Source organism: Diadema setosum, chromosome 15, assembly GCF_964275005.1.
Source record: "Diadema setosum chromosome 15, eeDiaSeto1, whole genome shotgun sequence".
Taxonomy (NCBI): Eukaryota; Metazoa; Echinodermata; class Echinoidea; order Diadematoida; family Diadematidae; genus Diadema; species Diadema setosum.
Genome location: NC_092699.1, coordinates 15,250,667 through 15,264,697, shown reverse-complemented (window position 1 = coordinate 15,264,697; position 14,031 = coordinate 15,250,667). Strand labels below are relative to the sequence as shown.

At 36.6% G+C, this 14,031-nt stretch overlaps 1 protein-coding gene across 2 annotated transcripts in view; it reads left to right on the top strand.

Annotated features, from left to right (window-relative positions):
• The window catches only part of LOC140238875 (protein RCC2 homolog), a 31,763-nt gene that overhangs the window by 3,961 nt on the left and 13,771 nt on the right, over positions 1 to 14,031 (top strand). For both annotated transcript variants that reach the window (XM_072318772.1, XM_072318771.1), the window contains exons 2-3: positions 10,312 to 10,408; positions 12,382 to 12,525. In XM_072318772.1, coding sequence (XP_072174873.1) covers positions 10,312 to 10,408; positions 12,382 to 12,525 — 241 coding nt within the window. The remainder of the gene's footprint in view (positions 1 to 10,311; positions 10,409 to 12,381; positions 12,526 to 14,031) is intronic.

The following is a 14,031-nucleotide window of genomic DNA, read 5'->3' as shown; positions in this document are numbered from 1 at the left end:
AGAAAAGAGGCTCTGAAGTACAAGTACACTGTCTATTCAAGCGCTTAATCTTTACCAAGCCATGCTGGCTGTGCGATGAATTGGACAAAAAACAGGATGTAAACCACTGGAGTAACGACAATGAAGGGATTATCAGATTTAACTGAAATTGAGCATGCCTTATTAACATATTCTGTCCTTAATTGATGCCAACTCTCAAAGCAGTAGAATTACCCTTTCAAAAGTTAAAGGAGTTGAGAGGGAAGAGGGTGTACAAGGCTTTTAAGAAATGAAAAGGGGACTCTAGAGACACACTTATCACACTATTCTGAAAAAAAAAAAAAATGTTCGAGATAAACTGGTAAAAAAAAAAAAACACTTTCCTGTCCCTTTTATGATCCTAAATTTTAGCATAATGTATAGAAGAAGACTTGCTCTTTCAGAAAATATGAAAAAGTCAAGATCGGCTCGGTTGACCCATTTCACCTATTTTCAGTCCTTCAGACTTTTTGTTAGTTATGTGATGCACGGTCACAATTTTCATGGCAATGTGGAAAACCTGTCTTTAGCCTTTGATCCAAGCACAACCTTGGCAAACTATCAGAAAATGTTACTTGTTTTTATTTCCTTCCTTTTATATTTGGATACTTGTACTACATCAATACTGTACAGGATGCAAACTCTATAAAGTATTGAAATATTATCTTTATGAATGAAGTATAATCTGATTAATACCAAATCCCTCACTTTACATGTACATTGTACAGACACATGTGTAACACTGCACTCATTTGTCAAATTTTTATTTCAATCCTGAGCAATTCAGAAGGGATGTTATATCCTAATACAATACACCTGTATCTGTCTGACAGTTGAAGCTACATGGAAGTACAGTCAGTGATGTGAATGTAGCATTGTTCACATATTTTTTGTTCAATGTACATGTACACTATGATAAACAAAGGAAAATGATGTGATTTAAGAAATACACTGTACATTGTATGTAGTTAGTGGCATAGGCAAGTACCCCAGAGTGCCTACTAGTATTTTAAAGTGACGTGTATAGTTTCATTTGCTAGTCTTGATAAGAGTCACTACATTGCAACATTTGTCTGCTTGAGCTGAGCTGATACTCCAATGCAAGTTTTTCCAATTCACCACTCCTGCTCTAATAGTGAAAATATTGGCATTTAAGCAGCATTGCAGTGGTTTGCATTCTGTTCAACAGAGGGTACCTGAGTGTGCTTCTTCAGTAAATACCACTGGCTACAGCTTGTGAATATGCCACTACAGTACTTGTATGACTAGTACCAGCATTACCTTTAAAGTACAACTTGTACCAGCAAGTTTTCAGAGCGTTGCATTTTGTCATGCAAGTGACAGTCAATTTCAATCAAATATCGTGTACATGTACAATTGTACATGTGGGTAGATTCATTTCTGGCATGTTCTGAAACAAATCAAACATTTTTTTTTAGACCATTTTCACTTTCAATTTCAATTTCAATATATTTTCATATTTCTTGAAAGAATACATCAATTATAACATGATATCCAACTAGGAGACATAATATTACAAAATGAAGTAATACACGTGTACCATTGTATATGATATCCAGCTAGGAGGCAATAATGGAGTATTGCAAAAATATAGAACATAGTGGTTGATCTATGAAAGATGGAATGTGAGAATGAATGCTAAAGAAATATGATGGAACCTACTTTTAATAGAAGCAAGCTTGTCGAGCGTAGGTCCCACTTACAATCGAGTGTATAGATCAAGATAAGAAGCACGGGTACAACGAATAACCGAAACTTAGAGAAAAACGAAAATACAAGTATTCAGGGATATAGCAAATTTTGCACACATACTCTTGAAAATTCCACTTTTCAAGTCAAGATAAAACAGAACATTGAAAGTTTAATTTCAGGCAGACAAAACGATCAAGGTTGTGGAATTGGAGGAGCCTCATTTTCTTGAAACTGTCATATTGGTTGTACAAGTGATGACATCCTGAAAATTACACTTCTGTAGATGAGGTGCTGATAGGTACCATCATCCCACATATCTCATTATTGCTTTGAAAAAAACAAACAACCCCAAAACATGGAAATATCAACAATCCTATAAAAGGGATCATATAGTTTTGGTTGAGACCTACCTTCAGGTTTCTAACATTATATGGTGAGATAATGAAAAGCCATTATGAAATATAAAGGAGCATGTAATTTTAAGAGGAATTCAACATTTATTTGATGGAAATTGTTTTTGAAATGGCTGAGATAGCCAAAACGGAGTGATCATAAAAAAACGTGGGACCCACCCTTTATTACGATCGCTTTGTTTTACTCTGTTTTTGGATGTCTCAGCAATTCCAAAGCCGATTTTCATCAAATAAACTTTGAATTCCTCTTGGAATGGTATCCTCTGTACTATTTCATATGTGGTTTCTTGGTATCTCCACCAATACTGTACCATCCCTTAAAGTAATTTTTATCAGTATTATCTATAAACCTCTTTCTTTGTTAATTAAGAAAAAAGTAATTATTGCCATATCATTCCACAGCCTTTTGATGGGAATATGAAATATTTATCCTTTTAATTCCTTTTTGAACATTTTGAGGAAAATTTTGAGATTATTGTGCCTGTATGTAGGAGACTTGGGAGACAAAGTCTGGATTGCAAAATTTAATTTGCATCTCATGAATATTCCATGTGATTCTTGTCTTTGCATATAATGATCATAAAAGCATCTGTTTCTATTGTATTTGTCTGATTAATTCCCTCTTTTTGATATACAATATGAACATACACTGTAGAGTGAGTTTCAGTTTCTCACTACATTGTGAAAGAAAACATAAAGTTCCTTCGTATTTCATAATTTTAACAGACACTAATAAGATACATTTTCAATGAGACTATCCGTCTGAAGTTTATCTTACACACAGAAATCCAGCTACAACAACAAGAGGAAAGCGTGAGGAAATGATTTCGATGGATAATTTTTCTTGGACACCTTTCATGCCCACAAGTGGCGTATCTCGCAATCAATCATTTTTGAAGAGCTTTTCCCCGGAGATTGGGTGTTCTGGAAATGAGACGAGTATTGCCATTAGCACTTGAAAAAACAGAGAGAAAGGAAACAATCTTTGCCTGCAGACACTCTAAAGACAGATAATCATCATCATGTTTGATGGATAAGATTATTTTGCTCATCCATGGAAGATTAACTCGAAAAAGAGATAGATGGAGAGAGAGAGTGAAATACTGTAGGTACCATTAAACAGAGAGATGTAGAAATAGACAGGAGAAAGAGATTGTGTTTGTGGAAAATCAGACAAGCTTACAGCTGTACATGGTTGCAGAGCTTGTTGTGTTTCTATGACAACTTAGGTTTGAGTGTCATAGGCTTACAATATACATGTATGTATCTCAGATAGTTCTGTTTTTATATTGGGCCATCATTGTTTCCAATATACAATAATGTGTATATGTTCAACATATCGCAGGTGTACAAACTTTAAGTAACACACTTTAATAAATGTATTGCTTCATTTGAGGCCTGCACTCCAGGTGACTTCTTTAGAAACTTTAAAATTACATGTAGGAAGAAAGGATTTTTTTTTGTTAATTTGATCATATTGATTGATTAGATGTTTTGTTTCATGTGTAAGGATTTAGCTTTCCTTTACAGATACTTGCTCCATGCACAATTTTCTTGTACACATGATTTTTAATCTTAGTCTTCCTGTTGCCAACTTAATACACATGAGTGAATGTCATTAAAAAATGTTATTGTTAGGAGGATGCAAATGTGTAGAGATTGCAATTGTACAAACATAACTTTTAATTACTGCCCACTTGGGAAGCAGATTTTCAAATTGTTCACAGAACGATTGCCCAAACATGGATTTCACTTGCCCGAAAAAAAAACTCAAAGAATAGAAACTGATATAAAAAAAAAAAAAAAAAATCGCTTGTAAATCAAGAGCTTTAAAACACAATCATTTGAATAAACAGCACACATTGATTCGCAAGATTAAACACATTACACGTAGGAGTACTACTTTGGTTTGATCGAGTACATGTATTTGTGTTGCATTGCATTATCTTGGGACTTCCTCACGAACCGTAAGTGTTGGAAAGTTGCTGATTGAAATTTGAGTGCAGTGCATCACCATAAAACAGTCATTTTATCTTTGGGCTTCTGTATGGTTGACTTTGTGGGTTTGTAGGGGGAAAAAGTGAAAAAACAAAAGTGGCTTCAAAACTTTTTGCTTTTCCAGAATCAAGCAAGCCTTTTCTCTCATTGTTCCAAAACATTAGCCTAACTTTCATTTTCACTTGCCTTGGGCAATCGGGCAAGCGCTTATAGTGTACAATGTACATGTACTGTACATGTGTATATTGCACTTTGTAATTGGTCCAAATGACTGAGAGGGAAAACAGTAACACTGATATATTATAAGTTGCCTAACTTTTTTGGTTAGGCTGTTAATCAGAGTATCTGGCATTTAAAAGTTGATAAACTGTCACATTTAAGGTATATTGATCATACCTGTTGAGTAAACTCTCAGCAATGAACACATCAAGCTTGAAACATGTGTCACTGATTACGGCAGCTGTCACTTCACATGATCAGGAACATATTTTTGGTGAGAACCTTGTGTCTTGCCTCGATATTGGGGTTCGCTGTCACTGTTCAAAGCAAGTTTATTTTTGTCCCTATGACTTCATTAATTGCATTAGGATGAGAAAGAATACTACCCACAAGGAAGTGTGCACAGATGTTCGCATTGTTTACCATTTGTAGATGAAACAAAAACCCAGCTTTACTGCATCAAAATATTTATAAATTGTGAGTTAGGGATAAAAACAACCAAATTACAGTAAGAATGTTACATGTAATCAGTATAATGAATGTTCAAAATTGTTAAATATACAATATATATGGACTAATCCCTCCACAGTTATGGTTTATTGAGAAAAATAGTGATATCTCCATATGTTTTAGCCTTTATTGCTAAATTTAGAATATGATGTTTGTGATACGACTGACCTACAGTACTGTAACACATGCATCAAATTTGATAACTCGAACATTTTTTAAAATCACTGATCTCAATGGTAAACAGTACCTTTAACAAAGGCAGTAAATGTGACTTATGTTATAGTCATTGCCAAAGTGTATGGAATTCAATTTTTGGCATTTTTCATGTGATGAATGTACAGGCACAGCACAAGTATGGCTCTTGAAAAAAAAAAAATGCAACACAAAAATCAACAATAGATGTATGTGTAGTATAACAGTATACATATTTATAACAGTCCCATGGGGGGGGGGGGGGTCTTGTTAGATAGATATGAGTAAACAATTATTTTCATTTTCTGTTTTCAGTCTTCATTCAGGTGACACTAAACACAGCAAGAAAAACGCTGAAATGACTGGAAAAAAAGTGCTGATGACCTTGTATACTGAAAAGTGTCGGCACTAATGTGGTACGGAGGATTAGCTGAATATTATTAGTTTTTCTTTATTATTGGAAATGTTACGTGTGATTCCAATATGAATCTTCTCTTGCCTCTTTGAATTGCATCCATACGTATTTCAGTAAAAAGTTAATGACTTTTTAAAATCCCCGCAGCAATGTTGCATTGAGTTCTGCTGTCTGCAAGACATTCCAATCGATTTGGAACACCAAGATGGCATAAAAAGTGACCAGTCTTGTTTTATAACCATTATCCAGCCAGCAACTTATTGATGTGTAGGACAGCATTATAAAATGACAAGTGAAATCCTTTGGAAGGAAAGAAAAAATGATACATTGAAAAAAAAAGAATCCCCCAAACATCAAAAAAGCAAGTACAGCAAAGCGGCGAAGTGATGTTGATATGGAACTGCATTCCCTGTGACTCCGAAAACGTGTAACCCCCTAAAACGTTCCCACCGCATGGTGTATGGCGATGCACGGATTTAGGAAAACCTCCTTATCAGGGGGGAAATATGAATTATGACAGTTGATGACTAAGCTTTATCCGTAATACAGGCTCGGGGGCCACTGGTTGATGAATACGCGGCATCGGGTCGATACGAAGCAGGTTGTTTGGATCACTATTGCCTTGATAAACCTCCTCCCCCCTCATTTCTTGTTTTTCTTCTTTTCTTTTTTTTTAAGACAAAGCAATATTAGACTGCTGCTTACTGCAGAAAAAAAAAAAAAATACTCTGGCAGCATCGTCACTGCTGATTCTATTTCAACGTCTCCTGTGTCCTATTCTAGTAACTTCAAAACTTTCATAGAGAGCAAAAACCTGACCTTCAATCCCAACATAGAAAAGTATGAAGCCTGTTTGGTATTTGATTCAGGAAACCTGCCTTTGAATATATATTTTATATGTACATATATACTGGTAAGTATGCTTTTACTATGTTTAACAAGGTAGTGGGAGCATGTCTGAAGGTAGGGTATAGACCCCCCCCCCCCCCCCAAGAAAAATGTGATTAACAAAATTCATGTAGTTAAATGATTGGAAGAGCATAAAACCTAAATCTATAAACAAACAAACAAACAAAGCAGAACAAAGTTTCACACAATTCAGTATCTCTTTACAAAGAATTTTGCCCAAACAGGCAATAGAAACGTCTTTGGTAATCCTAATGGCTTTGTATGCTCACAACTTTTCCATTAATTCTTATGTTGCATGGGCCATGTATAAAGTGGTGTTTTTTCTGGAATTTTTGAGGAATTACACATAACATGGCAATCTACCGGGTATGTTGCCTCCTATAACACATGGAATGTGTAGCATTAGAAAGTTATGTCTAATTGTCTTAATTTTCCTGTTTGCAAGAATGGTGTACTCAGCATTAGTAAGGAATTTAAAAACTTTGTCATCATTAATTGTGTGTTGTAACCAAAACTGGGCTGTGTCTAGAAATCAGTTTTAGAGGGATAATTTATCATAATTGGTTTATTACCTTTCACAAAGTCCTCCATTTCCACCATTTACACTGGGTTTTAACCCATTTTGTTCACTTAAGTGATTCATATTCTTCAGTCCCTGTTTACAGTGCGGGGCCGGGCTCGGCCGTGGCCGAGCCTCGCAATTTTGTCAGTTTACACTGCTGGGCTTGGCCGCGCTTTTAATTCAAACCTTTCAATATTTTGTCGTAGTGGCGCTCTGCTTGTAAACAAACGCAATTTGGTATAGCCTGGTTTTCAGACCCTTTGCCAACTACCGTTCGGGCAAAGGCCTTTGCCGAAGGAAAAATCCTTTGCAAGACAAAACCTAGTTTTTGACGTTGAGGGGGTTAATATTGTGAATAGGGAAATAGAACGGGCAGAGGGTCTGGAAGCCAGACTAAAATTGGCCGCGCATTTGGCCCAGTTTGCGTTTACACAAAGGAGAGGCCGGGCTCGGCCGCGGCTTGGGCGCGGCTGAGACCACCTCCAGAGCGTGGCCAAATGCGCGGCCAATTTTGGCCTCGCATTTGGCCTTTTGCGCGTTTACACTGAAATGAAGGAGGGCTTGGCCGCGGCTCGGCCACAGCCGAGCCTCGCACTGTAAATGGGGTCCTACAGATTAAAAATAATTATACATGCATAATACTGTACGAGCTGAAATTTTCGCGGTGGTTTTATTTTCGCGAATTTCGCGAATCGCCTTTGAATTGCGAAAATAACAACACGCGACAATAACAAAGCGCAAATAAGTAAGTTCAGTTAGACCCTCGCAACCGCGAAATTAACAACACGTGAAAATGTCCTCGAAGGACCAATTCGCGAAAATATCTGTATGCGAAAATTTCAGCTCGTACAGTATACAATGCTTTATGAAAAATTGATTTTAAGAACGCAAGTATTAGATTAATCTGGAGCCATAACAAAGAAGTGTTTTTTTTTTTCCTAGATACACTAGGAAGATTCAGAAGGCGTGTGTGTTGCACATTAATGACATGATAATCGTTATTACGATGTCATGTGCTGTATCTGGGGCAGAGGTTTGTTGTTCTTGTTGTATATATGGTTGGATAAAATGTAGTACCAGTAGATCAGATGGGAAAATGTAATGGCAAGGTATTCATTATTGATGGTAGGCTGATACTACATAATTTGCTGCAGAGATCAGCAGAGTTCCCATTAGAAATGCATTACCCATTGTTTCGGGTAGAATCGCATGAAATATTGATTTGTCAGTGGCAGGACAACTCGTCAAGTCGAATTTGTTCGCGTTCGAGTCATTCCCACGATCCCAGTCCCCCTGAAGTCAGGGTAACCTCTTTTTCATCTAGCCCAATTTCAGACTTAACGAGAAAATGAGAGTTACGACTGTAGGGTGCATTTTTTTGGCCTTTTATTAAAATATTTTGCCTTTAAACATTGTCCTGCTCCATCCAAATGAGATAAGATAGAAATTGTTAAGCTTCTCTTATGGGTTTGATGTGGTGGAATTAATGCGATATACATTGTAATTTGCGATTGACATGAAGATCTGGGTGGAGACGAAAACAGAAGTTGTTTTCACCACAGTTGTAAAGATAGTGCTTACATGTTTCATAATGATCTGGTTGAGATAGGTTTTGTGTCATATGCGGCAAAATACTGTTGCTCCCATTGTAATTGTAAAAGAAATTAAGGAATAGGAATGCGTGCTACATGCTTTTTTTCCCCATATTTTGTTGGAGTCTTTGTAATCACCAGTGCACTTTAGATAGCAAGACATTTTTAGTGAAATGTAAAGTAGTTTTATTAGAAATTATACCAACTATCATAAGGGGATGGCTAGTAACTGATCAATGGGAATCAGTGGGAATGCTGGAGGATGATTGTTCCAATCCTTGTGGGATTCATTTAAGAGCACATTATATATCTACTGTTGTGTGAAAATTATTTGCTTCAGAATGGTCTCATATTCAAGTAATGTGCAGTTTAAGGTTTCCAGGTTAGCGTGCCTGGTCAGTGACGGGACATTAATCTGCACATTACTTGAATATGAGACCGTTCTGAAGCAAATAATTTTCACACAACAGTAGATATATAATGTACTCTTAAATGAATCCCACAAGGATTGGAACAATCATCCCTCACCATTCCCACTGATTCCCACTGATCGGTTACTAGCCATCCCCTTTAAAGCACTTTTTGAGCGCGAGTGTACAATTTAACTTGCATAGCTCTGTGTAGGGTGTTTATAGTCAGTACATGTACGTAGTTGCTTCAGACCTTGGTAATGCACACATGGTATATGAAAGTAATGTGTAAGTCACACCATCAATCTTGTCTCTGCACCATCAGCTTGAAAGTCATTACACAACTCTAAATTTCTGAAACCGTTATTCCTCAACAGGAGCTTAGCCACTTCATTAACTTTTCAACCCCCACGCAAAAACAGCATACTGTAAGAGTGGTTATTTTCACGCAAGTAATTTTTCGCGCTCAGCTGGGTAATATGAATTTCTCATGCTTTTAATTTTGCAGAATCAAGATATATTTTAATGGACCATATGACTTGCAAAAATATTCACATGTTTTTATTTTCATGCTGGTTTCTGGTTGCGCGAAGTGTGCGAAAATTTCCACTTTTGCAGTACTGTAAAACCAGAAACATTCGTGGCATGGAACTGTTGTGAATCCCCTCTGGCATTCAATGCATTGTGAAGACATGCACTTTCCATATGTTTTACTTTTGCAAATCTTGGTTCCTCGGGAAACTTGCAAAAGTTTTACGCCCTCAAAATTGAAGGTTTCACAGTAGCAGGACCACAAACAGCAATTTTTCAGAACAATCACAGTATTTGCAACTGATTGAGAAATTGCCCTACAGCGACGTAATAGGCACTGAATTGATCAGTGTTTTGGTAGTAGCCACGATAAAAAAAATCATGGGCATACATACTCGAGGTGTACATACTTGTAACTTTGATGAAGGGCAATTTGTCAATCAGTTGCAATGAAAATATCTCGACGGAAGAATTTTATGAATTTGAATAATCACAGTATTTTATGTCTTTTCTTTAACATGAAATGAATTGAAAGCAAGAGATTTATTAAGCAGGTGGGTGAAGGTTGAGGTGTGAGTTTTCTTCAATTTTTCTCCTTCTAAAATAAAATTTGTAAGATTGCAACTGCTGATCTATAATTTCATTTGTAGAGGGAGAAAACATGGAAAAAAAAAAACCCTCCCACCTCAAATGTTTTATTGATAGGTGAGTGAATGATGCAAGTAGCTACACCAAGTTGCAGTATGATATGGAGAGATGAATCTGTATCAATGTTCACACATCTGTGATTGATTCCACTTGTTTGTGTCATGTCTTTGCTCTCCTCCAGAAACTGAAAGACTCGCCCTTTGTTGGCACCCTTCTCTTCAGCGGCGGCACCAACTGGGACCTCATCGGCAGACACAGACTCCCCAAGGCCGCAGCCAGTGAGTGGATGGGGGGGGGGGGGGGGGGGATGGGGATGGTGTGGGGGGAAGGGGAGGGTCTCTCCTAAAAGTCATGTTGGGAGTCAGCCAGGGCAGGAAGGCTCTACAGAAAGAGACATGAACCCCAGTTTATCCCTTCTAATTTCTTATTCTATCAAACAAACAAAAATCATTCATACTACAATGGGACTGATATTTATTTCCAATATGCCGTGTCCTTTCAGCAATTCAAATTTCACCCACTATTGTAATGATGTGGAAAGTGCCTACTTGTTGGGGGTAGTTCACCATTTTCTATTTTCATCGTGGCATTGATTACTCAGTTTTCATTTTCCTCACATTTAAGTTCATGCCACATCACACATTCTAGTCTGATGGTTTGACATAAATAAAAGCCTACGTGTGGTTTCGTGGTGAAATTCAAGATTACAGTTACGATTATCAGGATGGCATTTGAAGAAACATCTTGTTTGTTCCTGTAAGATCTCGATGCTGCTCACATAATAATCACTTTCTGTTGTAGCAGATGGGAGTTGAGGTATAAATAATTCATAATTTCTTCCTTATCGAGTCAAAGGGGCATCCAAAGCTTTCTACATGATAGAGTGAAGTGAAGAAGTACATGGAGATACTGTACATACAATTATAGAATAAGTTTGTGCATGCAGAGCTGCAAAGTCTCATTGATTCTGTAGGAGGCGTCCTGAGAACTTATCGAAGATATCTCCTTATGATGTGACAAGAAAAGTGGCTAAGCTTTCCTTATTTAGGAATATTATCATCATCAATATTGTCGTATATCATCATTCTTATATGCCATATTGTCATATTACTATCATATCAGTGTATAATGTTTACCAGCCATGTATAAGTTATTACGTATCATCATTATTTCAATTACTGTTATTGTAATTGTTACCTTTATCATTATAATGTAAGTAGGAGTAGCAGTAGTATTAGTATCATTTTCATTGCAATGATAATGACAATAATGATTTAAATAATAATAGTAATGATAATGGTAATAGTAATAGTAATGATAATAATAATAATGATAATAACAACAATAACAGTGACGATAATAATGATGATAATAATAATAATAATAATAATAATAATAATAACAACAATAATAGTAACGATAATAATAATGATGATAATAATAATAATGATGATAATGATAATAATAATAATAATAATAATAATAATAATAATAATAATGATAATAATTTTGCCCATTGGGGTGCATGTGACAGACAGGTACCTTCCTAATCGTTTGTTGAGACCTCCCTTATTTTAATGTTTGAATGTTGGCAGCCCTGATCACACAATTTGACCTTGCTGACTGTAACAATATCTGCATTGGAAGAAAGAGTGCAGATAGCAGCATTGAGTAAGTGATAAAATCTCTGACAGCCCAAACCCATCAAATTGTGGGGATGGTTTGGCTGCTTAGATCATCATCTTTTCATGAAATTGGCACCACTGGATTTGACTACATATCTTGTACCAGACAAGCTAAGACAGAACTGGTTAAATTCATTAAATCTACACAAAAAAGAAAAAAACCCTGAAACAAATTACAAAGAATGACAATATGTGAAAGAACCAAAATGGCAATATGTCAAAGAAATGGAAGCTTTCATTAATCTTCTACATGAAGTTGACATTTCAAGAATCACTTGAAACTTCTTGAGAGACTTTCAAAAATTCTGCGACAGAATCAGCAATGTATATGAACAACAAAGGGTTCAAATACGATAAAAATTCTGTACTCTAAATTGTGAAATGATGTTAATGAATTGTTGAAATAAAAATGTGTCATTTCTGGGACTTGAAGGACTTTGATAGAGTTAGAAAAATACAAAAAAAAAATTTGTTGTTTATGCTTAATGAAGAAGTCTGAGTGAAACTGGTGTATAGTCATGTGATTCCTCCATTCATACCTCTGATTGGTCAATTGCCTCCCACAGACAAGCCGGTCATTGGTGGGCGGAACCTGTGGGGACCCCACCAGCTGTCTGCCCTCCAGGGCATCAGAGTGCGTAATGTGTTCTCCGGTCCCAGCTCCTGTCACAGTGTCATCATCACAGAGGAGGGCAAAGCCATGACATGGGGTAAGACACGTCCCCCCCCCCCCCCACCTTGTTGCCCCGCCTCCTCCATCCATTGTTTGGATGGATTGTTTTGCTTGTGTTTACCTTTCTGTTCATATTCAGTATGTGTTGTATTATCTGCAAAGTTTGCCACCTGTTATTCCAATACAGACTTTCTGGTATGTTTGTGTGGATATGTGTGTGTGTGTGTGTTTGTGTATGGGTGTGTGTGCATGTGTCTTAAAGTGTGTGTATTATTTGTTTGTTTATGTGTGTATGCGTGTGTTTGGTCATTTGTGTATTTTTGTGTATAGTTGGAAGAGTACAAATAGGTGGGTGAGGAAAGGGAGATGATATAGGGTGTATTTCTTCTGTATGCACATATACAAGTAATGCATGACCAGTATTTCTATTGCAACCAAGAACGAGTCCTCTACCGTCCAAAACAGTGTATGTTTTGGACATCTGCAGGATATACATATACTGAAAAGACTAGAAAATCATTCCAGTGGGGACTGTTACAGTCTGATAATCTAATACTGTATATGCCAAATATTTCACGAGATTTTTATGTTCACAAATTTCTCGAGTCAGGTGCTATTCGCAAAATTAAAGACACGCAAAAATAATGACTTTGATCCCGATATGAATGTGATGCACACATATACATAATTTCTCTGTTCAGTACAGCACTCCACAATTGCGAAGTTAACCACTCGCGAAATTGTCGAGAAGTCCCGATTCACGAAATTGACGGGAAGTCCCGATTCGCGAAAATTTAGACTCGCTAAATATATGGCGTATACAGTAATCTCTGTGATGATATAGATCAAATTTTTCCCTTTGATTTCCATAGTTATACTGCAGAGAATTACCGAATTGAGTGGTACATCCATTTTGTGTCATTTCTGTGCAAATGTGTGCAGATTTTCAATGAATTTACATGATGATGTACTGTAGTATGAAGATTTCCAGCCAAAGGACTACAAAGTAACACTTTAAAATAATCTCCAAGTAAGGGTATGCATGCTGGCACTCAAACTTGTACAGGAATACCCCACCCCCAACTGCCATGTTCATGCACATGTTCTACTGTATATAGAAACCTTAGTAAGTTGTCTATGAACATTACCAGTCTTAGAATTGCCTGTACAATAAAAATTGGAAATTATGAGGGTATCTTCAAGAAACAACTTATTACATTTATGTGCTGTGAAAGTACATGTATGCATTAAATGTGCAGGCTGCTGGTATCACATTCTGTGACTCTTGATTTATACCAGAACATGCTGTCGTGTAAAATCAATAATCCTGACAATATGGCAAGACACATGTACGTATATTGTTTCATGCAGTTCTCATTGTTTTGGAGTTAATGTGATCTATTTTTATGATTGTGTCAGTGCATTTGAAGAAAAGGAGTGTTAGAGGCATGGTAGATGTAGGCCTACACAGAATGACAGCTGTATTACGTACAATACGTGTATTCCTTGAAACACCTTCAAACTTTAAAGGTAATAAACATTT